The sequence below is a fragment of the Aulonocara sp. 'chitande type north' Nkhata Bay genome, linkage group LG3 (assembly GCF_057382095.1).
Source record: "Aulonocara sp. 'chitande type north' Nkhata Bay isolate Kocher_YH1m ecotype deep benthic linkage group LG3, A_spYH_male_GT1.1, whole genome shotgun sequence".
In the NCBI taxonomy this organism is placed as follows: domain Eukaryota; kingdom Metazoa; phylum Chordata; class Actinopteri; order Cichliformes; family Cichlidae; genus Aulonocara; species Aulonocara sp. 'chitande type north' Nkhata Bay.
This window is the reverse complement of record NC_141346.1, coordinates 62,437,299-62,464,656: the sequence shown is the minus strand read 5'-3', so window position 1 is coordinate 62,464,656 and position 27,358 is coordinate 62,437,299. Positions and strand designations below refer to the sequence as shown.

Below are 27,358 nucleotides of genomic sequence, written 5' to 3'. Positions count from 1 at the left end.
CTGCGCTAGAGGATACTTTTATTCTGAAGGATGCAGAGAGGAAGTGTTGTCGTCGCTGTTAGGAAGCGTCATTTTTCCTGCTTACCTTCTTACGCGTAGCTCACAGCTCAGTTGGGAAACTGACAGAGAAGCCAGCAACACGCCGGCGTGACAACCGCAGCGTTCGGTAAGATATGAGACGTGACGTGACGTGACGTGACGTGACGTATGCACCTAAAGGCTTATTCAAGTGAAGACTTTACTTTTATAATGTTGGGGAGACCTGCAGTCAGCTGAGACCGAAGGAGTTACCTGGATGCGTGACGAAACGTTTCTCTCGATGAAGACGTCCAGATGACCAGAATCAACCTTGAGGATTTCCTTTCGTCACTTCTCTAGTTTTGCACACCTGCCAGTCCACAGCAGGTGACGCTGAGCACAACGCCGTGGAACTCCTTCACGTGCATTAGCGGGTCCAGACGCTGTTAGCTTTGAACTTTGGTCCGCGTTTGGCAGCTGATAAGTTACAAAAAGGTATAAAGGTCACGCTGGTCTTTGATCGTCGGTGATGTTCTTGAGCCGTAAAAAAGTCCGTCTGTGCGTCCGATATCAACACGAAAGAGCTTATTTGAAGTGCAGTAGTCATTGTTGATGTGCTAGCTGTAAAACCTTTGCTAAAGACTTTGGTCGAATCTACAATCAGACTGTGTGCAAATAGACACTCAGTGAATGCCACAGTAGGCCTCCCGTGGGTGACTGACCTGTACCTGCATAGCGTCACTAAACCAACGAAGAAAAAACTTGTCATTAAAATTATACTTTAAATCAAGCGCGTGTGCAGTTTAAGATAAGATAGAACTTTATTAATCCCTCGGGTGGGTCCCTCTGGGAAATTCGATTTCCAAAAAGCACAGCACCGACAGAAGTTACAGTTACAGAATATTTTATATATATATATATACACACACACACACACACACACACACACACACACACACACACACAGACACATATAAATACAGAGACAAATATAAATAAAATATACGAAGGGAATAAATAGGAATAAAAAATAAAAATACAAGTGAATTGCACATTTCAAGTATTGAGGTCTATTGCACCATTGACTATTTACAAAAAAGTATTGCACAAGGTATTGTGCAATACTGTGCAATATTGGTATTTAGTTATCAGGTATTAATGCACAATTTTGAACCCAGCATTACATTTATGTTATTGAATCTTCAAGGCCACTAAAATGTGTACATTAATGCATTTAATCTGACTTGTACACTTTCTTAAAAGAAATATCTGATACTGCGCTTCAGTCAGCTTTCATCACAGCACAGGACCTGTCTTAGTAAGGCCTCTGACTCTGGACTCATCTCTGTGCTTGTGCTTGACCTCACTGCAGCATTCAGTACTGTTGAGCATAATATTTCAGTGCACACATTAAAGTGTGCTTTCACAGGGTCCAGTGCTAGGACTAGTTCTGTTCATTTACTGTCCCATTTTCTTCTGTCTTGTATCTCTTCAGAGTGCACAGTGCCTTAAAACATGATGAACCGTGACGTGGCTGACCTCCCCAGCGGCCCGCTCGATGTCTACAGGAACAAAGCCTCCTTCAGCTGGAAGGACATGGTCCGCTTTATAGATGGAGAAGATGTATATCTATTCAAGGTAACAGCACAGGCTGTACTCATGGCATTGTGTATTAAACAGCGTTTGCGTGAGATCAGGAAAATCATATGGTAAGCCTAAACTGTTGTAACTTGCCACTGAGAAGCCAAGAGATTTTCACTTGGAGCATAGACAGGATGATGTATTTACATCCTCACCTTTAACTATTGCGTTTTCACTTCTCTTAGAATAAATCATCACACTTCTCCATGATTCTGCTTCTGAGCACACACACACACACACACACACACACACACACACACAGGTCCGGTGCAGCATCATATCTTGTGTTCCTGAGACATGCTGGGGCTACTCTCCTAGCTTGAGGGCCATTGCACCGACTGGTTCGATTACCACTGGGACCACCGTTACCTTCACCCTCCACATCTTCTCGAGCTCTTCTCTGAGCCCTTGGTACTCCTCCAGCTTTTCGTGTTTCTTCTTCCTGCTGTTGCTTTTGATTCTTACTGCTGAGATATCTTTGAAGCATTGAAAGGTTACTCACGGTTTATCATTATTCAGAGTGTGGCCTTCTGTGAAGGAAGATTTGAAGTTGAACATCACACACACACACACACACACACACACTCACTATTATGCAATATAAAAAGTGACATACACTTCTAATTTCAACAGCAAGGCACACTTACAGAAAACAGTAAAGTGTGAAATTACTGCCTACGTTAGTAAACAGTGGTGCCAACTGGTGGATGAATATAAAAATGAAATATTTAAAGTGAGTAGTCCATCCATCTATCCAATTTCCTCTGCTTATCCTGGGCTGAGTCCGCATCGCTCCAGCTGCAGCACCACTGCGTCTGTTGATCCCCTGCTCCCATCACTCGTGAACAAGACCCTGAGATACTTAAACTCTTCTACTTGGGGCAGCAACTCGTCCCTGACCCGGAGTGGGCATCTGGGAAAAGCCACACAAGATCTGAGACCACCCAAGTGGAACATTTTGCTTCTTCCATTCAAATTATGAACCGGTCCCCCTATAGTTGGAGCACACCCTTCGGTCTCCCTCCCTGCCAATGGGAACTGTCTCCTCAGGTACCGCCCCCGTATCTCCACACAATATTGGAGAGGTGTGTTAACCAAGACAGCTCTACAACATCCAGAACCTTCAAGAACCTCAGTGAACCTCATCCACCCGAGGAGCTCTGCCACTAAGCATTTGTTTAACTGCCTCAGTGACCTCACCCGTCCTGGAGGATGAGTCGCCCCCTCGTCCCCAGACTCTGCTTCCTCTATGGAGCATGTGTCCGTGGGATTAAGGAGGTTCTTTGAAGTATTCCTTAGTGTTCCTAAAGTAAGTAGTCCAAAATAAAATCTTAACATAAAGGATAAGTTGATGTTAAGATGAATGTGGGATTCTTGTACGTTCTTGTTACCATTTCCAGGCTGAAGAACAACCTTTGAATTTGCTACATCTGTGCCGCTCGTAATGCCTTCCTCTTTGGCTAACACTTTAGCTTCTTGCAGCTCTTCTTCAAACGCTGGCAGTTTTAAGAGCTCGCAGGGCTCAACTTTCATCTGCAGAATTATGCGACAAATACTTTTCAATTATGAAAGCTCAAGCAGCTATCAGCTTAGATTTAACTTTGTGATATTGACATTTTTCATCCTAAACAACTGTATTATACAATGAATGTCATGCAAACAAGATCACATGGAGACATTTCACCTCTTTTAATGTTCATATTCTTTTCCATTAAGCCATGGCTATCAACTATGAAGCATTTTGTCAGGTGGATTTCACTTTGTCTTACTCTGTCTGGTCCTTTCCACATTACAGCAACATGTGTTCAGGACACTGGAGAACGACCCTCTGTTTGCCCGTCAGCCTGGTGAAGATGTCCCCATAGAGAAAAAGAGAGAGTTGACCTTTCTGAGGTATCTACTTGGTAAACTACAGCTGAAGTTATGTAGCACCTGTCGTGTCCTCTGTTCTGTAAGTCGGTACTTTCTAAAGACAATAAAACTCCATATGAAAATTCACAGAATGAAGCAGCTGCTTCGGTACAACTTTGTCACCAAGGAAGAGGCGATGGCCAATCCCTGGAAAGCGATGTACCTCGACGACTGTCTGGGCATGTATGACTGGGCCTTGGTTGCTAAGCTCTTCCTCAGCCTGGGGGTAATTGTGTTTGAGTAAAATGTCCTCACACAGACACACAGAGTGTATGTTATATGAGATGACTAAGATTGTGTTTCTGAGCAATGTTAAGACGGTTTATGACTGGCAAAGCCACAGCTGTTTTCACTCTAAAACAAGCAACACTGTAATTTTAAACCATAGAACGTGTGGTTTGTTTGTTTGTTTGAATTTCCACAAACATTGGGAAGTTTCTAGTTTGTGGATTGAGCCACTATTATTATTCTCCAGGATGCATTTAGCAAAACATCACTAAAAGGGTATTCTGCATAAAGATCGGTTGTGTTAAAATCAGTTTTTAAAATTGGGGGAAAAGCTTTCATTTGTTTAATATCTTCACATAGCTGTTATTATTTGTTTTTCTTTTATCGTGTCATTCAGTTAGATTCAAAACCTTTTATGTTTCAGATGTTTGGAGCAACTGTTGCCAACTCAGGGTCAAGCAGACATAAGAAATTTGTTGAAAACACCGAAGACCTGAGGGTAAGACAGCGAATCCTGAGTAAGAGGAGGAAGGAGTCGACTGCTCACTGTCTGCTATTGTGTTCATAAAACTTTGTATAGATTTAGCTCGAGTTACATATGTGCTTATAGATCTTTGGATGCTTTGCATTGACTGAGTTGAGCCATGGCAGTAACACCAGAGCCATGAGGACCACGGCCAAGTATGACCCCTCTACTCAGGTCAGTGCACTCTGAAAACAAACACACACACACACACACACACACACACACACACACACACACACACACACACGGGTTTTGGATGTCATTCCTGGGAACTGCTGGAGCCAACTTCCCATTTTTGGGATTACTGCACCAAATGCTCAGAGTACCACAGGAACCACTTCCTGGGGATTTTTGATATCAGCCACTTTTTCTGTCTGCTGGTTGTACATGCCATGCAGGGGCCTCTTCTTCCATGATGGTTCCACTTCTCGCTCTTCATCTTTCTTGGGTTTCTGCTGCCTGAGGAATTCACTAAACGCATAATCGGATGTGGCCATCTTCCTAATGTACTCATGGATCTTTGTAGTTTCATCTTGAAAAGTGTTTTTTACACACAGTAGCCCATAGCAACCTTACTTCGCCTTAGCGTGTAGTCTCAGGGTGCGTTGGAGTGAAACCCTTCATGCATGCTGAGGTCGGGCTTGTCCTCCTTTGACTAGCTGATTATTCCCTGTTTTTGTTACCATCCAACTACACTTCTCATGTTCGAATGACATTCCAGTGTCATTGCTGTAGATCCTAGTGGTATAGATCAGTTAATCAATGTCTCGTGAACTCTTGGAGTACAGTCATCCATGTAGAGGAGGTGCCTGACAATTACTCCATGCCGTAGTCGGTATCCATAGCCAGATTTGATGACTTCACCGAGGGGGTTCAGGCTTATGAAGAACAGTGGGGAGAGAGCATTTCCTTGGTAGATCGTGCACTTGATGCCACTTGCGCTATTAGCTTGAAGTTGGCCTCTAGTGTTGTTCTTCACATCCCCACTGTAGGTTCTGAGGGTCCCCTTGATCCCTAAGAATTCCAGGATCCATGTGTGGAGCATTGAGTCATTGAGGCTTTCTTGTAGTCAATACAGGCGGTGCACAGGTCGGTCAGTCTGGTCTTACAGTCTCGGGCTACTGCTCTGTCTACCAGTAGCTGCTGTTTCGCCTTTCGTTAGCCCTTCTGAGCATGTCTTTTCCATAGCAGCTGGTTCATTTGTGCTGCCAGGTGCTCATGGCGTGCAGTTTGCTTCTTCAGCCAGTGGGTTTGGATCATCAGGGCCTGGTGTTATCCAGCTGTTCATGCTGAAGACTCTTTCTTGGATGTGTGCCACTGTGATGGTTACTGGATCCTGTTCAGGAGGTTGCTGTGGTCTGCTCTTATGGTCACTGAGCGTTGTTGTTAAGTATCGTCCTTCTCCCATATGGTCTTCCAGTATTGCTCGGTCTCCAGGATTGGTAGGTGAAGGAAACGGTTTCCAAGGCCTAATCCGTGGATCGACTTCCTTCGAGGCGTGGACGTCTATCAGCAGAGAATGTACCTTCACCTATCAGCAGAGAATGTCCCTTAGTCTGTAACACAGTCAAATATATTCTCAAGTAATATTCAAGCATGCCATTCAGCGTGTTAGTACGAGCTCGGGAGCAGCTTGGGAGAACAAGAAAACAGAGACTGCTTTAGATTGTCTTCCCAAATTGACTCAACTTTATTCACAAGTACAACAGTTTATATAGAGGGTAAAATTCATGAGACAGCAGATTATCAGTTTAAACCAGTACAGACCAAGATAAGGCAGCGTCTTCCTGCCCTTGGGTGAAGAAGCATCCTTTGTGTAGTTTATTAGTTCAGCTACAATTGTGATTATCTCAGCGACATATTTTCAAGGCACAAAACAAAGAGTTCTTTCATTAGTGAAATCTGAAACAAACCATTTGGCCTTCAACAGGCGTCTAAAAGATTAAGAAACTAATGTAGCTGAGGGAGTGATCTCTGTGGTATTTCAACCTTGTACCAGCCTGTGATTCTCACACATCAATTCTTGGGTCAAAGAGAAAAATAACTAAAACAAAGGGGCCTTATTGAATGACAGAGTTTTCCTGTATAATGTCACTATAAAACAATATCCAGTAAATGCTCCCATGGTGCTAAAATACCTAACAGTAGATATTTTCTCATACTGCTTCTCCTACTGCTGATCTGATCGAGCAGTCTTGGTTTGGTGGTCGCCTGGAAAATGGCATTTGTCTGACTGCACTGTGGTTACGGTGTGGGGCTCTGCCCTGTAGATCCAGTTCAATTCAATTTTATTTATACAGTGGCAAATCACAACGACAGTCACCTGAAGGCATTTAATACTGTAAGATAAAGACCTTACAATAATACAGAAACCCCCAAAATCAGACACCCCTGATGAGCAAGCACTCTGGCAACAGTGGGAAGGAAAAACTCCCCTTTACAGCTACACCCTCCAGAAATGCTTCATCTGGGCTCTTATCTAGAAGTTGCTAAGCTTTCTCTTCCACTTCCAACCAACCACATTACATTTTAAGACTTTTATATAAGTTTGTTAAAGTTGTGAGCTTAATTTTAACTGTCGACTTTTGGCCGTTTCATGCGATCATGTCATAAAATAATGAAATCAAATAAAATTTTAATTTAAAATTATGAGGGCATTTGAGAGCGCACCCCTTAGGTCATACAGTGTAAGTCTCTAATAGCTGACTTTTCATTTGACTAATTGAGGGTCACATGGAGGAATTTTAATTTCTCCTCACTTGAACTGATTTCTGTTTCTCTTCTGTAGGAGTTCGTGATCAACTCTCCGGACTTTGAGGCTGCAAAGTTCTGGGTGGGGAACCTGGGAAAGACTGCTACCCATGCTGTGGTGTATGCTCAGCTCTACACACCTGATCAGGTGTGCCACGGACTGCACTCTTTTGTTGTCCCGGTGAGTTCTGGTGAATTTGAATATCTTTAAAGAAATGGCTGCTTGCATCACAAGGTACAAGGTAACTATCAGAAAGTCCAAGAGCTTTTGTGTTGTCAGGTAGCTATTCAAATAAGACCATCAACTACAACAGTGTTTAGAGCCATAGGAGACCTCACAGCTAAGTTTCTATTAACTGATAGGGATGTGAAGCTCACTACTGCTGTTTTGACACTGTGTCGAGCTTCTGAGGTGCTGATGTTTCAGTGTGGTTCAAATCATCCAGCTCACGCGACTCAGAGCGAACTAGATTTCGGTGCGCTTCAGCAGAGGATGATTTAGCTGATGGACGTGCATGAAATGGACTGTAACATTTGATCAGAATTAGACCCTGTAAACAAATGTTTGTTTTTCTGAAGAAGGAAACAAATTACATTTTTTCATTTAAATATAATTTTAAATTAATTAAAAATAAAAGTTAACACATGCCAGCTACTTGCTTTACTTGACAGTGTGTAGAGGAAACCTGATGACATGAGCTCCTAGAAAGTTCTGAGGGCTGTGAGCAAGCTAACAAAAAACCTGTGTTTATACTTAATATTATCATTTATGTTTTATTTTATTGTGAGCAACACAAATGTTAACAGAGGGAGGATTTTGCTGAAGCACTCTGTTCATTACTGGTGATGGGAATTGATAAGAATGTAGTGATTCTGATTCCATTATCAATATCAGTTATCAGTTTGATACCTTATCTGTTCTCTTATCGATTCTCACTGGGTTCTTGTTCACTTTGTTTTGAGAGTCACCGCCGTTGCTAAGCAGCAGGAAAGAAATGACAGTCATGCAGATTAATTCCATGCTGTGGGTCAGATGTGTGTCCACGGTTGTTGAGGTGTTTACCTTCTTTGTTGTGATTAGAGTTGTTAATTAAAAACGCCATTATTACACGTTTCACAGAACACTTTACTTAAAAGTAATGCAGTATGATACTTAATTACTCCTGGGAAAAGGTTATTTATTATACTACTTGTTACATAAGTTGCTCTATAAAAAAGCTAACAATAAAAAATAACAACGAGGCTACAACTCCACACGCCAGCACAAATCTTCCATCTCTAAGGTCTTTGTCTTAGTAGAATTCAAAGCTGACTGCAAAAAGAAAAGATGGCTGCTGGGCTCGGCATTCATTCAGCTTTCACTCTGTGTTCTTAGCTAGCTTTGCGTTAGCATGCTCTATTAGCAGATGCTTGCCAAAGTAGTGTGAGGAGTTTCCCACTTTACCGTTTATCTCATCCTTTTGTGCAATAAATGTAAACGTCCATGTCCACGCTCTAGACTGTGTCGCTGTTTTCCTCCTCTGACCCGCGGACTGAAATCAGCTGATTGTAGTGCGAGTGCTAGAACTGGATCGATAGGCAGACTAACAAGTCCAAGGAATTGGACTACTGGGAACTGGTTTTCTCAATTCCCATCCCTGTTCATTATGGTTGCAGCAGGCTCAATATTTTCTTGCCTTGTTTGTGCGGGGATTTCCCCAAAGTGTGTGGTGGTCTCCATTATTGACAGTCTGGTGGATTAAGTAGCTTTGTTAGGAATTGTGCTGGACTTGTCTGTGTTACGGTTTCACAGGGTTGCAATAGCCAAATTGGCCAGCAGGTGTCACTGTGGAGATGGGATTCAGATTGTTTTGAAACCTCCGTACACGCCTCGCTCTGCCCATCACTAGTACCTGATCATTGTTCAAGCTCAGATGGCGTCCCTCAAGTAACTTTTTTTCAGCTGCACCACAGCAGATATCTGCCTCCGTCTCACCCCGTCCCAAGCATCCTCTCGTTACAGCAGCCCTCTACACGTCTTCTCTTACTGGAGGACATGTAAATCTTTTCCGTGGTTCCTCTTTTCCTGTTGCTTGCATGTCTGTCTAATTTTGTCTCCAGAATGCTTGACCTGTGCTGTCTCTCTAATTTATGTCATTCCTAATTTGGTCCATTCTCTTCACTCTCAATAAAGAAGCCTTAGTATCTTCCACTCTGCCACCTCCAGCTTGTCATCCTGTCAGCAGGTCTCACTTCCACCAGATAAACCTTTCCTTTTCACTCTTAATGCTATTCTTCTGTCACAAATCCTCATGTCAACCTACCCTGCCTGGACTCTGCTATCGCTCACTTGTGCGCTGTGCATAACCTGCAACGTGGGCTGCACGGCCCTTACAGAAAGGAAGATGCATACAAAAGACTATTTAATTTAAATAAAAGCAAAATGGTGTGTTATTTTCATTATTTCTTAAAAATGATAACTGTCTGAAAAGACTTGAGAACACCACGATTTCTAAAAGTGTTAGAAATCATGTATGATCAGCAGAGTTGGTCAAATAAAGTCATACTGCAGGTATCTTATACTGTGTGTTATTTTCAGCTGTTTGTGTAGATTTGTGTATTATTTGACACACAGCCAGTTAAGCTGTAATCACTCTGCTCCAGCTGAGAGATCCCAAGACCCTGCTGGCTTTGCCTGGTGTGCTGGTCGGAGACATGGGGAAGAAGCTGGGTCAGAACGGACTGGATAATGGGTAGGTGACTGCAAATGCTGCATTTGTAAAATAAGATGGAAAACACAAGCAAATAAAGACATGATGCCCTTGATGTTGTGGAAATATGTTCTCACTGGCTATTGCAGTCACCAGGTAGAGTTGTTGGTGTGCTGGAATGGTACACAGTGTTTCAGAGTACTGAAAGAACATTACAGTTATCTTCATGAATCTTTTTAACCACACATTTGACATTTAGACTGTATGACGGTGTCTCAGGTAGTTCCGGAAATAAAGGAAATCGACTCTTTACAAAGTGGAGAATTTGTAAATAGCGTAAAAAATGCTCCAGAGGAACATTAAACTGCTTCAGGAGCTGCGTGAATGAGGCAACAATCCCATCTACAAAAAGGTCTTTGATATTTCTAAGGCCATTACTTTCCCATATTTTAAAGGCAGAGTCCATCATGGAGGGAACATATGATTTGAGCTGATCGGTGCTTTAATTGACATTAAGTGTAACCCAAACCTTTTCCTACATTGCACCCAGATTCTGAGCGTCATACAGCAAAGGGTTATGTTTATAGTCGTACAGTTCTAATGGGAGCGCTGCACTCAACAAAGCTGATAGGCACGTTTGACTCAATGACTCAATTTGGAGCCAAGATGGAGTCTCTGTAGCGAAACTACTCATCCACTACAGCATATTTCAAATATTTGCTTCCCAATAATAAGACTGAAAGTTTGGTTCTGCATGAAATCTTTACGAGTTCGTGGACTTTTGCCATTCCAAATAAATGCAGAGATATGCTTAGTCAGTGTTATAAAATACTTATTGGGTAAGTAGCAAGGGTTGCATTGAAATAAATAAAGGAACTTGGGTCGTATGTTCATTTTGGTAGAACTGATGCAGCCAGTTAATGACAGTGGTAAACTGGTCCATCTCTGAAGATCAGTCTCAGTATTCTCAAGCAGCGGGACAAAGTTTCCTTCATAAAGACCTTTGTATGAGTGGGTAACCTTAACTCCCGATAGGTCACATACTCTGATTTAACTTTAAATTGAAAATTTGAAAATGAAACCTTCCTGGCTACAGAGTGGACACAGAGAAGTTCACTTTTATGCAGGTTCAACTTGTAACCTGAAAGTTTGCCAAAACATTCAAAAATGACAAGAGCACAGGGAAGAGAGCATAAAGGCTCTGACATATGCAGCAGGAGAACGTCAGCATATGAGGATATTTTGTGCTCCTGGTCAGCTCTGATGATGCCCTTAATGCAATTGTCAGCTTGCAGCTTAATCACCAATGGATCAATTGATAACGCAAAAAGAAGAAGGGACATTTCATTGTTTTTCTTTACGCTACCTGTTCTGACCTGTCTCACCGATGTGATGTTTGTGTAATGTATGTATGGCTGGAAGAGGTCTAATTTCGCTGCAGGCAACTGCAAGTGAAAAATAAATCATCAACATCATCCGCATCCTCCTCGATTTCTCAGTTTTATCTGAATATAGAAGCAGAGGTCATCCAGGTCTTTTTTGGTTTTAGATGTCCTTGATTCAACACAGCTGATTTAAATGGCTGAATGACCTCCTCAACTGAACCCTTGGTTTAGTGAAAGTAATTGTTGAAGTTAATTCGATGATCAATTGGACAAAAAGAGTCTAAATATCAGTGGTATTGAAAGTAGCTGTGCATAACTAAACATTTGGAGCACTGAGCAGGAAAGTGCAGAAGGGACAGGTGGAGGTGCTGCTAGTGAGTAGGCTACGAGCTAAGCTGGTGAATCCCTACAGACAACGTGAATGAATACTGTGAAAAAGCAGGTGATCGAACAAGATAAAACACATGAAGATTAGACTTATAAAATAAGATGTTATGAGTTATTAATTAAACTGGCTACATAGATAAGGTTCACAAAAATACCATTAGTGTTGTAAAAGGAACAGTAAGTGATACTCTACTGCAGAGAGCCAATATCAAGTGAGAACGCCTCCCAGGAAGGGACAGATCAGAGATCTCTGAGGGCAAAAGTCCAATCATGTTTGTGTGTTTGCCCAGACCTTGTAATAACCAGCAAAGCCTATCCACAGATATAACTAAGCATCAGCACATAGGGGATAATAAACCATCGATGTGCTTCTGACCAAAGTAATTTAATGCTTCCAGTAAAGAGTAAGACTTTAAAATTACAAAATGCTGTGTCCTTCTGCAATGCACTAATTACTTTAAGTCATCTGGAACTGATAGACATTGGCCTCAGTCTGAACCCGGACTTTACTTCGGATTGGATCCACAGTATCCCACCCGGGATTAGAAGACCATCAGACGCTCCATAGCATGTTGTCCTTTAAAAAAGTATTGAGAATAATCTCATATCGGTAATGATAACGACAGAAGAGTCAGGAACATTACAAAAACATCACAAAGTAAGAGAAGAGGGAACAACTGACCACATGTCCATTTTGGATTTTATCTCTGAAGAGATGCATTGTGGGACTGCTGGTCAGTTTAAAGGGACACAGTACTTTTTATTGAGCAGGTGATGAGAAACATTTAGCGTGGACACAGTAATTTTCAATAAATTCAAATATTTTCTTTGGTTAAATATATATATATAATAATATTAGGCATAAATATAGAGATTTTACATAGCATGGCAGAATTATATCTGTTTTATATGATAAGGATTTTTATGACATTAACGAAAAACATAAAAAAATTGATCCAGACACATATTGGTGATGAGAATTTTGAAAAAACCCATTTATTCTTCGAGGTCTCTTTGGTTTTGGAGAATATGACCTAGACTTACTAACCACAGCTTTGTGGGAATCACCCAATTCAGTGCCCTGCGCTATATTTTAAATAATAGAATATAATCCGGTGCCACCTGAGGGCCTAAAGATGATGATCATCCAATATTGGATTGTTAATATAGTGTTAACAAAAGAAAACTGCTCCAGAATCTTTTGTTAACACTTTGTACTGTAGATGATGATATTCATAAAATTCACAATTTTATTTTAGCAGTGTTCAGAAATGGTTCCACCTCTGCCCATCTTTACTTTCTGAGAAAATGTACCACCTCATTTTACAGTCTTTTGTTGCCTCCATCCCAACTTTTGTTCTTTTAAATGTGTTGGTGCCATAAGACTAAAAATTAGGAAAAAAAAAGATGATGATGATGACAACAACAAATATCTGCCTGACCTGCCTGCACACCAGAAACAAAGAAACATTAGGATCCACTGAATGGCTCGCTCTTTGATGTGTAACAATTCTTTTCTGTAACATTTACGTCTTTCTCTCACAACAGGTTTGTGATGTTCCACAATGTGAGAATCCCACGCGAGAACCTGCTGAATAAGACCGGAGATCTGACTCCTGATGGTCGCTACGTGACACCATTTAAGGTCCGTGCAGATTTCCAGCGGCAGCCAAAGAAGGCACTTCAAACTCAACAGCCTGATTTCCTGTGCCTTAGCTTTTTTAGATATAACCTTTAATCATATTCTAGAGAACAATGGGTTTATTTCAGAGATGCTCTTTCTTTAAAGAACTAATTATTTATAAGTTATTGAAATTATTAGCGGTTAAAAACACTTATCAACAGCAAATGTAGAGATACAGTCACTTAGCTGGCTGCAAGCGGCATTTCTGACAACCGGCGGTTGAAAGCTGCTGGGAGTCCGCCCCCCCCCCCACATGTAATGTTGTTCCTTCAGTGTGTTGGTTTCAGACATTATGCAAATGTCCTGTTTATAAGATTGAAAGCTGCAGTCAGCTGAGACTGAAGGAGTCACCTGGATGAGTGACGAAACGTTTCTCCCACAAAACGCTACGTCCAGATGAACAGAATCAACTTTTGGAGAATGTTGGGGGCTCTTTATGTTCCTCCCTCGCCTAACCCCACAGCCCCCCACCTGATTCATCTCGCTCCCCGCTTTGTGCCTATTGTGTGAAAGGCAAGCCTGTGACCACTAGAAGTATGAGGAGGTGGATGAAGGAGGGCTTAGCAGAACTACAGGGCTGTTTTGAGGTGATAGGCTGGGCGACACTCTGTGAAAATCATGGTGAGGACATCAATGAGCTTACTGAGTGTATCAACACAACCTTTTGCACCTAGTCCATTGTCCCAGCTTGGACGGTCCATTGTTACCCAAATAACAAGAGGAGGTGAGAATGGTTCAGGTGTTCTTAAGGGCAAGATAAGAGAGGCTAAGAACAATTACAGAAGAAAGGTGGAGTGGAAAGTCCAGCAGCATGAGAGAGGTGTGGAGTGGCATGTCTGCTGGACCAGACAAGGTAAGTCCCGATGTCCACAAGCCCTGTGCCCCCCCAGCTTTGTGGAGTCTTTCATAAACTGTTCAAGATAAGTCTGAATCTGAGGGTCCCAGTGCTGTGGAAAACATCATGCTTCAATCCTGTACCGAAGACCCCCAGGATTACAGACCTACTAACTTCTTACGTCATGAAGCCCCTGGAACCATCTCCAACTTATTGTCAGGCCACTTATCAGAGGCTCTGGCGGGTGCAGCAAATTTTGAAAGCAGAACTGAGACGGAGAGCCGTAAGCTGCTCCAACTGTGTGTGCCGCCATCGTGGTATATAGTAGAGATGGACCGATCCGATATTACGTACTCAGTGCAGACTGAGTCTAAATCCCTGAAATGTCTCTGTCAACGCATTTCAAGCAGTTTGTCCAAAGTTTGTTCGTTCTGCGCTCCAGATGGGCCGAACGTGTTAACATGTTTAATTGTGATGACTGCGTTTAAGCCGCGTTAACGCTGACAGCGAGGTTTTTTTGTTTTTGGAAACTAGTTCGTCCATGTTTGGACTTCGTCCGTGTTGTAAATGTGCAAATCCGTCTGCGCATAATTACATTGCCCCGCCCATCAAAAAGAATATATAGCCCATGGGCGATTGTTGGATTGACTGTTGGTTGGAAAATTTTTACATATCGCCCGACCCTGGTCTGAATAAACTGTGCAGTCCAGCCACAAATCGAACACTTGTGTCCGACTCGTCTCTGCTGTGCACCCTCATCCAACACCACGCAGTGCAGGGTGCAGGGTATAAGAAGGCTCCTGCAGTGGTTGGGTTACGTTAGCATGGCTAATGCCAGGTGCACAGTATCATCACCAAATACATGCAGATACATGTGGACGGGGCTTTCATCAGTGCTGGTGATTTTAACAAAGCATGGTTAAAGACGGACTCACAGTACGTGGAATGTGCCAACAGAGGAAAAACACATTAGACCAAGTGCCCAGTGCAGTGAACCCAGTGAAGGCTGCCGCCTCTGATGGTATGTGTACTCAAGGCATGTGCTGACCAGCTTATGGGCGCCTTCACAAAGATCTTTAACAGATCCCTAACAAAGCCAACATCCTACCCTGCCTGATTTCTGCAATCAGGCTGTAATAATTCTGCCATCAGCAGACTGTGACACGGTGCTTAAAGGTCGATTCAGTTCAAAGCCTCAGGCCGTCTCCTACAGCAGTGTTTCACTGACCTTAATAATCACCTGAAATGTTTAGAACAGAGCAGCACATATTACTGGCATAAATATTCACGCACGGGTGTATATTTCTGTCAGTACTCTGTGCCTGCCCAGCATTTGAATGGCATGTAGTTGCTGGAACTGTGGGATCGAGAAATGAATGAATTCACATTTAAGTTTTGATTTTGTGTAAGAACATTAGCAGTGCAGTTAAATAATCATTTTATGTTTTCATATTCAGAAACGCAATTCAGCAATCCTGTGAAGGACCACACGGACATTTTATGAATAACTAATAATAATAATATCTTTGCTGTGTTTTTAATCAGTCCTCATCAGTGTCTCTTTTGTCTCTTCCAGGACCCTAAAAAGCGTTTTGGGGCATCTCTTGGTGCCTTATCAGGGGGCAGAGTGTATATCACCAGGATGGCTCTTATCAACCTGAAGTTAGCTTTGACAGTGGCTATCCGCTTCTCAGCTGCCAGGAGACAGTTTGGACCCACAGACACAGAGGAAATCCCTGTTTTAGAGTACCAGTTACAGGTAATAATATCAGGTACAGGTAACGTTTAGTGGGTAAAATAAGTTTCACCCAGTTTTCTAACTAAATATATTTGTAAAGGTGTTTTTGACATTTTCACTAGGTGTTGGGAACAACATATTCAATTTACTCAAAAAAATCAAACCATAAATGTCTATGAATTAAGCTACATGTGAAACAGGGGAAAGGTGTTGAACACATGAAGGAAGTGAGGTGCCAAATGCATGGAAAGTTAGGACACTGAAGCCTGACAGCTGCCACCTGTCAGTAATTAGAAGACAGCACTGCCACGATATCAACATTAATACCAGCTGATTCATTCATAAGCAGGTGTCACACAGGAAACCTCTCGATGTTTAACCCCAGGGAGCTTTCTCAACACCTTTGCAACCTTATTGTTGGGAAACGTACTGATGTCAACGAGAATTTCCAAACTGCTGAAGGCTCGAGTGAGCACATAAACCGTCCACGACCAGGTGCAAGATTTCAGACAGAGGGGTGAAATGAAATATGAGTTGTCCAAGAGTCAGTGACTACTTGTGGAGAGCTGCAGAAAGACCTGGAATCAGCAGATAGACAGCATGTTAGTAAGCGAGCTGCCTGCTCATGTTTGCCCCTCTGATGCTGGACAGGAGGCCCCGTGTGTTACTGAGGCAGGTTATTGGCCAGCAGATGGATGGGTCCGGTCCCTTCTCAGGATCCTTGGGGATTAGACCTTCCTGCCTTCAGTTAGACTTCCTGCCTCATCTCTTAGCAGCTGATTCATTGGTGCTGCCTGCACTAAGCTAGCCGCACAAAATGTGAAAGATAACACCAGAGTGTACTAATACTATGTAATCTATAATCCCCAGTTTAGTTTAATAATAATAATAATATAATAATGATAATGATATGATGATGATGATAATACATTTTATTTGAAAGCACCTTTCAGAACACTCAAGGTCACAGTAGAATAAAAAGCAACATAAAAGCATAAGACATAAACTAATAAAAGAGCAGAGTGGAGAGGTTATGTAGGATAAGTTATTTTGAACAAGTGGGTTTTGAGTTGGGACTTAAAGAGAGAGAAGGAAGAGATGTTTCTTAAATCAGGAGGTCGTGGAGCAGAGCAGCTGAAAGCCCTGCTCCTCATGGTGGCAAGACGGGGGGAGGGGACGGAGAGTGAAAGGGAAGAAGTAGATCTGAGACAACGAGATGGGGCGGTGATCTTAACCAGATCAGAGATATGGAGGAGAGAGATGATGAATAGCCTTAAATGTGTGCAAGAGTATTTTGAAATTGATGCCATATTTGACCGGGAGCCAGTGAAGCTGCTGCAGGACAGGAGTGATGTGGTGGATAGAAGGGGTCCTGGTGATGATACAGGCAGCAGAGTTCTGGAGCTTGTGGATGGATTTTTGAGTAAGACCAAAAAGAAGTGAATTACAATAATCAGTCCAGGAAGTAACAAGGCTGTGGACAAGAATGGCAGCAACGTGGGCGGAGAAAAGGACGGAGACGATTAATGTTGCGCAATTGAAAATAATCAGACCGAGTAACATTATTAATGTGTGAATTGAAAGATAGAGCACTGTCGAGGATGACACACAAACTTTTCACAGAGGAAGAAACGAAGACCGGCAAGGTATTGATAGTAACAGAGAAGCTGTTGGTTCATGTTGATTTAGTGCCGACCAAGAGGAGCTCAGATTGAAATGTTAAAGTTGCACATGCACACAACTGCTCCAACGTAGCAGTGGTGTGAAAACCTTTAACAGGACCTTAGGTTGATTTTTGCATCCCTGGTTTTATCAGAATGAGGAAGCTGTGCACATTTATGCATGTGAGCACTGTGATTGAAGGACTGCTGACAGTTACTGTTAGAGCCCATCAGACCAGCTTGCCTTTCTGAAGCGACTAAAACGTGGTCGGTTTTACAAAATAATCATTGCTTAGGAGCCATCCATAGATTAACATTAACCACTGTCAGAGCTGTTTTATTCATTCTTATTTTCAGTGTTAGGTCTGTGGTGAGTTTCTGTTTAGATTTAAAGTTACTGTTTGTAGCAGTTACATCACTATTGTGTGCAGCTTTTATTATTGGAATTAAAGTAAAATTGAATCATTAAAATATCCTATGCATTATGGAAATGGATGCCAAGTAACAATAAAACAAACGACTGAAGTTGGATGAATTATAAAATCTGGACTGGAAGCTTTGAATCTTTCCTCGGGGACACACCGTCACACTGCTGTTAATGAAGATGTAAAAGCAGTTCAACTACTGAATATCCAGAAATGATAAATCCTCACATAAGAAAGGATTCAGATACAGTAACGATTTATGTAATGATCTGTATGCTGACGTAGTGCAGAGTAAATAAGGTTTGGTATAAAGTTTCCTGAGTCCATCAGTGTATTGTGGGAATCATTTTTTTTAATATTGAACAGCAACAGTAAGTAAGTGAGTGAGTGTGGCTGCTGTTATTAAATTCCATCTACTTATTGTGTGTTTTCCCAGCAATGGCGTCTGATTCCGTACTTGGCGGCAGCCTATGCTCTTGAAAACTTCACCAAATCCATCTTAATGAACTTTGTTGAGTTTCAGATTGGACAGATGTTGAAAGACAACAGTGACACAGTGAGTAAGCATGCAGCATGTGTGTATTTGGAGTGCTCGGTTTTTGTGAAGTAAAGTTGAATATATCTGTGTTTCTCAGGCAGGGATGGGCAGAGAGATCCATGCAATTGGTTGCTCCAGCAAACCACTGGGATCATGGACTGCTCAAAGAGGCATCCAGGAGTGCCGGGAGGCCTGTGGTGGACACGGATACTTGGCCAGTCAGTCTCTCTCTGTCTCAATATCACTCCTGCACATGCTCACTTAGGGCTGGCTGTCTCTCAGGAGGACGGGCAGGTCATCTACTAATCAGAACATTGGTTTGATCCAAGTCTGCATGTCAGCTATTGTCCAATATATTAATGTTGATCTTAAAATAATCTGCAAAGCCCTCTCAAAAAAGATTAGAGAAGATAACGCCCGTCACAGTGCATCCTGACCAAACCAGTGCCATAAAAGGGAGGCACTCATCCAAAAATACAGAATCTTTTCACTTTAGGCAGCATGTTTCTGGTCCCAGTCATATAAAGGACACACACTGGTCCTTGTTCTCTCCTTGGATTTAACTATAATTGCTGTTTGTGTGGAGGGTTTGCATCTGAGTGACCACAGCTGCATATTTTTTATTTTGTCATTTTATTCCAAGACGAATTATAAACCAGGATGCTGCTGAAAGGTTCTCTGCCATGTTTGATGCTGATTTAAACTTGGTGATGTGGACTCAAAGGTTTCATCCTTCAGCAGTCAGTCTAACTCTATTTTAGACAAAGTGGCACCTCTGGAAAAATCTACTATCCTATGTTTAAATGTTTGTCTTTGGATGAATGAAAATATTAATAATTTGATTATTGGACAGCATATCAGTTTCTTAGACTCTTCTGTTGAATCGAACCTCAGGAACCTCAGTGTCATATTCAACAGTTCAACAGAGCATCACTCCAAACGGCTGGTTCAGAGCCGTTTTTATCATCTAAAGCAGGAGTGTCCAACTCCAGGCCTCGAGGGCCGGTGTCCTGCAGGTTTAAGTTGTCCTTGATCCAACACAGCTGATTTAAATGGTTAAATGACCTCCTCACCATGTCTTGAAGTTCTCCAGAGGCCTGGTAATGAACTAATCATCTGATTCAGGTGTGTTGACCCAGGGTGAGATCTAAAACCTGCAGGACACCGGCCTTCGAGGCCTGGAGTTTGAGACCCCTGATCTAAGGATCTTGAGATGATTCTTCATGCCTTTATTTCGTCCTGTTTGGATTATTGTAAAAGTCTCTTTGCTTGTTTCTTTAGACTGTGCAGAATGCTGCAGCAACACTTTTAACTGGCACAAACAGAAGGTCACACATCGCTCCAGTTTTAGCTTCTCTTCATTGGTTGCCAGTAAAGTTAAAGTTTGGTTCAGGGAGCCTCTCTCTCTGTACACATCACTGACCCTGGATCAGCAAACGGCCCCAGACCATCACACTTCCTCCTCCATGTTTGACAGTTGATGCCACACACTGTGGAGCTTTCACCTGCTCGACGGCGTACAAAGATCCTGCGTGACGAACCGAAGATTTCAAATGTTGATCCATCAGTCCATAACACCTTCTTCCAGTCTTCAGTAGTCCAATGGTAGCATTTCATGGCCCAGACGAGCCTCAGTCTTAGTCTGACGTCTGGCTTTCTTTCTGCAGCTCGTCCTGTCAAACCTGCAGCTCGAAGTCTTCTCTTCACAGCTGAAGCTGAGACTTGCTCGCTACGACCGCTATTACGCTTGAAGCTGTTGATCTGTGAGCCGCCATCACACAAGCTGTTAACTCTCAGAAACTTGTCCTCTGATTCAGCTGTGTCTGCCAGACCTCTTCCTGTCACAGTTCCTGAGTGCCTTTGATGGTGAAGGAATCGATTCACTGACTTTCTTTTAAATGTTTCTGTAGGAAAGACCTATATTTTTAAGTGTCATGATGGTCTGTCTCTCTTCCACTGTTAACTGGCTTTTTCTCACCATTTTTGTAGCAACATTGTTCTCTCTGGTGAACCTCCTTGGCTGGTCAAGGCTGTGAGTCGTTGCTTGGCAGTTTCCAAGGCCTCGGGAATGGACAGCTTGCTGTACTTGTTAGGCACTTTCTTTGTTGCACCTTTCTGCAGCTCCGATAGTTTGCTAACTTCCCTCTGTGCTACCTTGAGCTTAGCCTCTAGTCTCCTTCTCTATGGAGGGTACTGCTCTGTTTGACTGTTGAGCTTGTAGCCAAGCATCTCACTGATCACTGCTGCTGTGGTGTAGATCGGTAATGGTTGCAGTAGGTATCGAGAGAGAGCTAAATCACATCAATCTTTGGTGGGACCATCCTTTGCCTTCTTCTATGTCCACACACAGTTTTTAAAGGAGCTCTGCTGGTAGGTCGTTCCAAACATCTCAGAGAACTAAGCACAGGTCTGCTGTGGATGTCGGCGTCCTCACATCCTTCTGTCTGTAAGCCCAGACACACTCGATGTTGAGATCAGGGCTCTGTGGGGGCCGGACCATCCAGTACTTCTTGTTCTTCTTCACGCTGAAGATAGCTCTCCATGACCGGCTGTGTGTTTGGGCTCGTTGTCCTGCTGCAGAATACATTTGGGGCCAATAAACCATCATTTATTCTGAAAGCTTTCTTTGTTTGCAGCATTTTTCACACCTGCCTAACACTTGTGCACAGTACTGTGTGTATACGTCAGTGTTTCCTTTTTTATTCAGTGAATCGGTTGGGTGACCTGCGTGATGACAATGACCCAAACTGCACATATGAAGGAGACAACAACGTACTGCTGCAACAGACCAGCAGCTATTTGCTCTCCTGGCTCCATGCAAAACAGCGTGGTCAGTCCTCTGTTCACCAGCAGATTATAAATACCTGCAGTAAAGGTCAATAGATGGGCTGGGTCAGTCACTGAAGCTTCTCTCTTTGGTGTTTGGTTATGGGGGTCAGATGGTGTGCGGATTGAGTCTCCCTTTCACACCGTGGATTTTCTGGAGGAGTCTCAGGAGATCCTCAAAAGCAGGTTCACTGCACTCACAGTGGACGACTGTGTGGATTCTGCAGGTACGTTACTTTCTGCTACAGCTTCAAATCAACTTTTACATGAGATAGTGGAATTCCTTCCTTTCAGATCCTCTTATATACTAAACCTTTTAAAACAGCGAGATTTGCAAATGAGGTAAATGTATAATTTTCAATATGTTCCACAAACAAGAGTGTAGTGAACTTTAGTCACTTAGCCCTGATATTCAGCTTTACATTAAATGAACAAATGCAGTCTGACTGTGATTTGTTGTTTAAGTTTTGTTTAAAGTTAAACAGTTTAATTGAGCAAATATGACGAACTTTACCACAAACACCAGTTAAGTTAATTTCCCTGCTGACCCAGTAAGAAACAGGCTCCCTCCTCAGGATCTGGGGTCAGTTCTCAGCCCTCTGCTGTGGGTCTGAGAGGACCCCACACTGCACGCTGGTGCTAACCCAACACCATCGATGTGATTACAAAGGAGGGGAGGTGGGGAACATTTAAGGAAAAGGAACATAAATAAAAAGGGGAACTGATAGAGCCGCATGTGTCTACTTCTCTGCACTGTAAGCTGCCTGATTGTGATTTATAATAGTTGGCCATAAACATGTAAATGTATCTGCCTTTCTGCTGTGACTGGTTCAGCTTGACTACAGACTATATTACTGAAACCTTTCCAGTGTAGCTAACATCCTCCCCCTTGTCTGTCAGTGCCTTTGGCAGCCTATAAGTGGCTTGTGTGTTTCCTGCTGGAGGAGAGTCAGAAGAAGCTGGAACAAGAGCGAGCGTCGGGCAACGATGACTTTGAAGCCCGTAACAACTGCCAAGTAAGACCAACGACTGTGTGCAGACACACACACACATACATCCAAACATCTGATTCTGGTGGCATTCAGCATCACATGCAGCTTCACTGGCTGAAATTTGGACAGAAACTTGATGCTTTTTATCCAAATCAGACTGAGCTAAAGGTCGTTTGATTTGGATTCATCGATCTGAGATGAACTTACTCCAGACTGGCATGAACCCAGTATTTGAGATGACCTGTTACTGACACAGCCTGTGCTGCTGTCAGTGATGGACCTTGGAACTTGATTGCCTTTTTTTCTTAGTCAGCAGGAAGCTTTTATGGTCTGGGGAAAAGAGTATGAACACTATGAAATGTTCTGCCTCTAAGACTCTAAGATTTGTCTGTCCGCTCCAACCTTATATCGTCTACTCAGGATGTAAATCATAGTAAACAGATCAGGTCAGAAATACTCATAGCAGGCTGTGCAGCACCATGATGCAGACATTAGCCTGTATCTGCAGTACTGTGTGTGTGGGGGGGGGGTTCAGAATGAGGTTGAAAGCGACACGCTAACGTCAGAGAGCGTCTGACTTACAGAGAAGTTTATTTTAGGCAACAAGAACGGGCCTGAAATAAATAATAACCTAACAGAGTTTAAAAGTAAAAGAAAGTCTTACTCTGTATTTGAGTTGATGTTCATGTTACAGAAATGTTCATGTGAAATTACACAACTGTAAGCCAAGCATGAAGCCAAATGTGACTGAATGTTTCAGTGTGATGTGACGTAGAGAGAGAGAAGTAGAATAAAAGTGGGTGGACACTGATGGTTACATGGTTGGATGGTCAACATGCAAAGATGTGACGCTCAGTAGGAGAGAGGGGGGAGAAAGGGTGAGCAGGTACCAAAGTGGGATGTAAAATAGATTTGAGCTTCTTCCCTTTTATCTTGTGTCAGATGAGCAGTTCAGAAGATCTCAGACGGTCACAGCTGAACATTGCAGCAGTGGAGGTGGAGCTGCAGTCCGACCTGTGACGTGATTTTCTAATTTGTGGCTTTTTGTCTGCTCATTTGTTCTGTGCTAAAAGCTTAAATCAGAAGGATTTCGATTTGCATCATACGTCCAGGAGCTCGGCCTGGAATAACAGGATCGTTCTGTGCTCATCCCTTCTCCAACCTCTTGTTACCAAACATAACAGAGTCAGCATGAGCTCAGAGCAGATTGGTCAGTATAGTATAATAAGTTTAGTTCAGGTGATTTGATTGTTATTTTGTTCGTGCTAAGTTGCTTCAAATAGTGAACATTCACTTTTTCATCTTTGGTGAAACGTAGAAGTCTGAATATTATTCTTTAGTGGGACAAATACAGGTAAAAAATAATCCTTCCTTGCTGTCCAGGCTACTGAAATCATCCCAGAAATAACAAGTGGGCAGCAACCGCTAACAGATGGGACTGATAGGATCTGATTTAGGCTGGTCAGGTTTCTTCATACCAGGGTGAGCAGGTATGTAAGGCCCCTTACCCACACTGGCTCCAGTTAAACTCTGCTTTATCTACTGGGTGAGACTCAGAGGATCAGAGGTTTAGACTTTTTAAAAAGCCAGAATCAGCTTCCTGTAGAGGAGTTTTGTGGGCCTGCGGATTGACACGTCCAGATCACGTGCACGTGGTTGGATTACAAATCAGCTGTGTCTGTGTTTTTATGTCTTCAGTGTACTTAAATGTATGTATGTGTACAGGTTTACTACTGCAGGTCACTGGCCTTGGCCTACATTGAGCACACCTGCCTGCAGAGATTTCATGAGCTGACCACTAATCAGGACACACCAGCTGGTCTCAGACCAGTATTAAGGAAACTTTGTGCCTTGTATGGGCTGTGGAGCCTCAGCAGCCACATGGCGACACTGTACCAGGGTATGTAGTGGGCTCGATGCTGTATACACGGAGAAATCTTCATCGTAGTGATGTGGTAACACAGTGTTGTTGTTTCTAGGTAATTACTGGAGTGGACGTAAGCCTGCTGAGCTGGTCCAGATGGCAATCCTCACTCTCTGCTCCCAGGTACACGAGAAAGAGGCCGGATCTGTTTATGGCAGATATACAGGAATTTGCTCAAGTATACAGAAATGCATATACATTCCTATGTATAGGGCACAGCTCCACTTATTATCAAAGCAATTACAAATGCGGTTGCTGTAATAAGCACACGTGTGCATTTCGTACTGTCGTGTTTTTGTTCTTTATTCAGCTGTTTGTATTTATGAGTTAAGAGATGAGGAATAAAAACACATGAGTGGCTCCTTTGACAGAGTAAAGCAGATAATCTTACACATTCATCTTAAACTTGACATTTGACTATTTTGGTACCATGAAAGTCAAAACTCTGGTATGCTTCAGGGCGTGTCCACATTTTGATTAACGTGTCCACCGGAGAAGGCCGTATCCTGGGTCTCAGTCAGATTTGTGATTCACAACATTTGATTTCTAAACACAAAGACAGCAAAAAATCTCAAAGCTTCAGAATCTGTCGGTGACCTCAAAGCGACTCCATCCATCGTTTGGACCATGTAGTTATGCACTGACTCGTATGGTCTAACAGTGCCTTACTTGTGCTCTCCTGTACTTTGGGAATGTCTTCATGGAACAGAAGGACATTGAAGAAATGATGGCTTGGCCTGACTGTAAAATCTGCTCTGTCTCTCTCACAGCTAAAGGATGATGCAGTAGCCTTAGTGGATGTCCTGGCACCCACCGATTTCATCCTCAACTCACCTATTGGCTGCGCTGATGGACAGGTAAACACATACAAACACAGAAAATCCAGCTGTATCGTAAAAACGTTGCTGTCCGTCAAATTTCAAGGACATTGAAACATTTCCCTTTTATTTACATTTGGCTACATCGCAACACAAGTAATCTCAGATAATAAGCGTGAGAATCCGTGTTAAATACGTGAAGAAACACTTTTCCTTTGTCCTCTTCCTGCAGATTTACAACCACCTGTGGTCCACAGTAATGCAGGGCAGCAAAGTGCTGGAACGTCCATCCTGGTGGAAGGAGTTCTGCTCAGACAAACCTGTGCTTGGATCTCTGCGGCCTAAACTCTAAAACCCAGTCGTGCTCTGCAAAGGATCTCTGCGTGTCTGTGCAGTGCCTGAATTTGCTTGGGCTCAAATTCCAACAATGTTAGGAAATGTTGAACAAGTCCATTAAAAACTTTACAAACTCAAGATTTCAACAAGCTTTCATGAATCCTCTGCTCCATACACCGACATTTTCATTATCATTTAGTTGCACACGAGTGCTTAAACTTTAAGAAAACTGTGTGCTACTCAACAATAATTCAAATTAGTTGCAGCCCTAAGACCTCGAGCATTTCTGGTAACATCATTGTTGGTTGATAGCTGGTGTATTTTTATAGTTTAACCGTCTCTGCGTCCAGTTTTTCTAACTTCACACCAGAAATGTCGATATGCTGTTTTTTTCATCACATTTGTAGATCTACACATAGACTTGTGTATCACTATAACTAGATATAGAAAGATGCATTACACAGTATATACATGTGTGTATATCATCAAATAAAATGTGGCGTATCTTCTGTACGAAAACATCCCTTTTCACCCTTTGCTCATATAAATTTTACCCAATAAGAAGCTTTTATTTTTTTTAAAATACAGTTTTTAAATGACAATTTAATTAAGAAAAACAAACAAAACCCTGAAGCCTGATTGGTTTTGTCACTTCATGCAGCAAGAACATGAGTTTTGCTCTCTAACAAAGAGAAGAATGTTGGGCCATCAGTTCATGCTCTGAGGCTCAGGCGCACTCTGGCTATTCAACAGGACTATGATCCGTCCACCTCAGCACAGTTTCCTCCACTATCCACCTCTAAACGACCGAAAAAAACGATTTTGGCCAAAGTCTGGACTTAAATCTGAGGCTTTGAGCTGGAAAACACTCCAGGGTGGCTGATTTCTTCATTTTATTTTGTCTCATTGCAAAGAAGACTAGACCCAAGTATACAAGGCAGGGCAGGGATAGCTCAGTAGGTAGAGTGGTTGCCCCATGATCGGAAGGTCGGGGGTTCGATTCCCCTTAACAGCTACCCTGAGGTACCCCTGAGCAAGGTACCGTCCCTACACACTGCTCCCCGGGCGCCCAATGGCTGCCCACTGCTTCACTGAGTGAATGGGTTAAATGCAGAGAGCAATTTCCCCACGGGGCACAATAAAGTACACACAAAAGTTCCTCCACAGTAAGGTGAAAGACTCACAGCCATTGACTGGCATTCTTACTGCACAAACAGTTACCTGGTTCAGGGGGCAATTATTATTATTTTTTTTCACAGGCTTAGTTCAGCTTTTTCCCCTTAATAAATACAATTAATTAACAGCTGCATTTTCTTGGATCTTTACTGTCTAATATTAAAATGTATTTGATCTGGAACATCTTAAGTGTGACAAATATGCAAAATATAGTATAAATATATATACATTTATATAAATATATAAAGAAGAGCAAATACTTTCATAGCACTGTGTTAAAAAAGAAAAATGCTGTTTCTGTGCTGTGCTGAGCTCTGAAACCTGACTCTTCAAATAAACCATTCCTCTGCAGATGATCTGTTAGCTGTTTGACAACTACTCTTTCAAGGATTTTTGATATGAAAGGAAGGTTGGAGATTGGCCTATAATTAGCTAAGACTGCTGGGTCTAGAGATGGCTTTTTGAGTAAAGGTTTAACTACAGCCAGCTTGAAGGCCTGTGGTACATAGCCGATTATTAGAGATAGGTTGATCATATTTAAGATCGAAGAATTAATTAATGGCAGGACTTCTTTGAGCAGTTTTGTAGGAATGGGGTCTAAAAGACACGTTGATGGTTTGGAGGAAGTAATTATTGAAGTTAACTCAGAAAGATCAACTGGAGAAAAAGAGTAACTTAACATCAATGGTGCTGAAAGGAGCCAGCTGAGGTGGTTCGGGCATCTGACAAGGATGCCCCCTGGGCGCCTCCTGGGTGAGGTGTTTCAGGCATGTCCCACCGGGAGGAGGCCCCGGGGCAGACCCAGGACACGCTGGAGAGATTATATCTCTCGGCTGGCCTGGGAACGCCTTGGTGTTCCCCCGGATAA

At 42.6% G+C, this 27,358-nt stretch overlaps 1 protein-coding gene across 3 annotated transcripts; it reads left to right on the top strand.

Annotated features, from left to right (window-relative positions):
* Nucleotides 1-43: 43 nt before the first annotated feature.
* acox3 (acyl-CoA oxidase 3, pristanoyl) lies at nucleotides 44-26,617 on the top strand. Of its 3 annotated transcripts, none has more exons than XM_086285416.1 (19): nucleotides 44-166; nucleotides 1,514-1,656; nucleotides 3,455-3,552; nucleotides 3,661-3,796; nucleotides 4,223-4,297; nucleotides 4,409-4,498; nucleotides 7,113-7,256; nucleotides 9,719-9,807; nucleotides 13,086-13,182; nucleotides 15,633-15,815; nucleotides 18,317-18,436; nucleotides 18,516-18,636; nucleotides 21,126-21,248; nucleotides 21,358-21,471; nucleotides 22,145-22,260; nucleotides 23,962-24,136; nucleotides 24,216-24,283; nucleotides 24,931-25,017; nucleotides 25,211-26,617. In XM_086285416.1, exons 2-19 carry the CDS (start codon nucleotides 1,534-1,536, stop codon nucleotides 25,328-25,330), a joined length of 2,079 nt encoding a protein of 692 aa, XP_086141542.1. In that variant the 5' UTR covers nucleotides 44-166; nucleotides 1,514-1,533; the 3' UTR covers nucleotides 25,331-26,617. The 3 variants fall into 3 exon arrangements, with proteins under 3 accessions (XP_086141542.1, XP_086141544.1, XP_086141543.1); XM_086285418.1 differs by lacking the exon at nucleotides 44-166 and adding an exon at nucleotides 196-405; XM_086285417.1 differs by lacking the exon at nucleotides 44-166 and adding an exon at nucleotides 196-513.
* The last annotated feature ends 741 nt before the right edge of the window (nucleotides 26,618-27,358 follow it).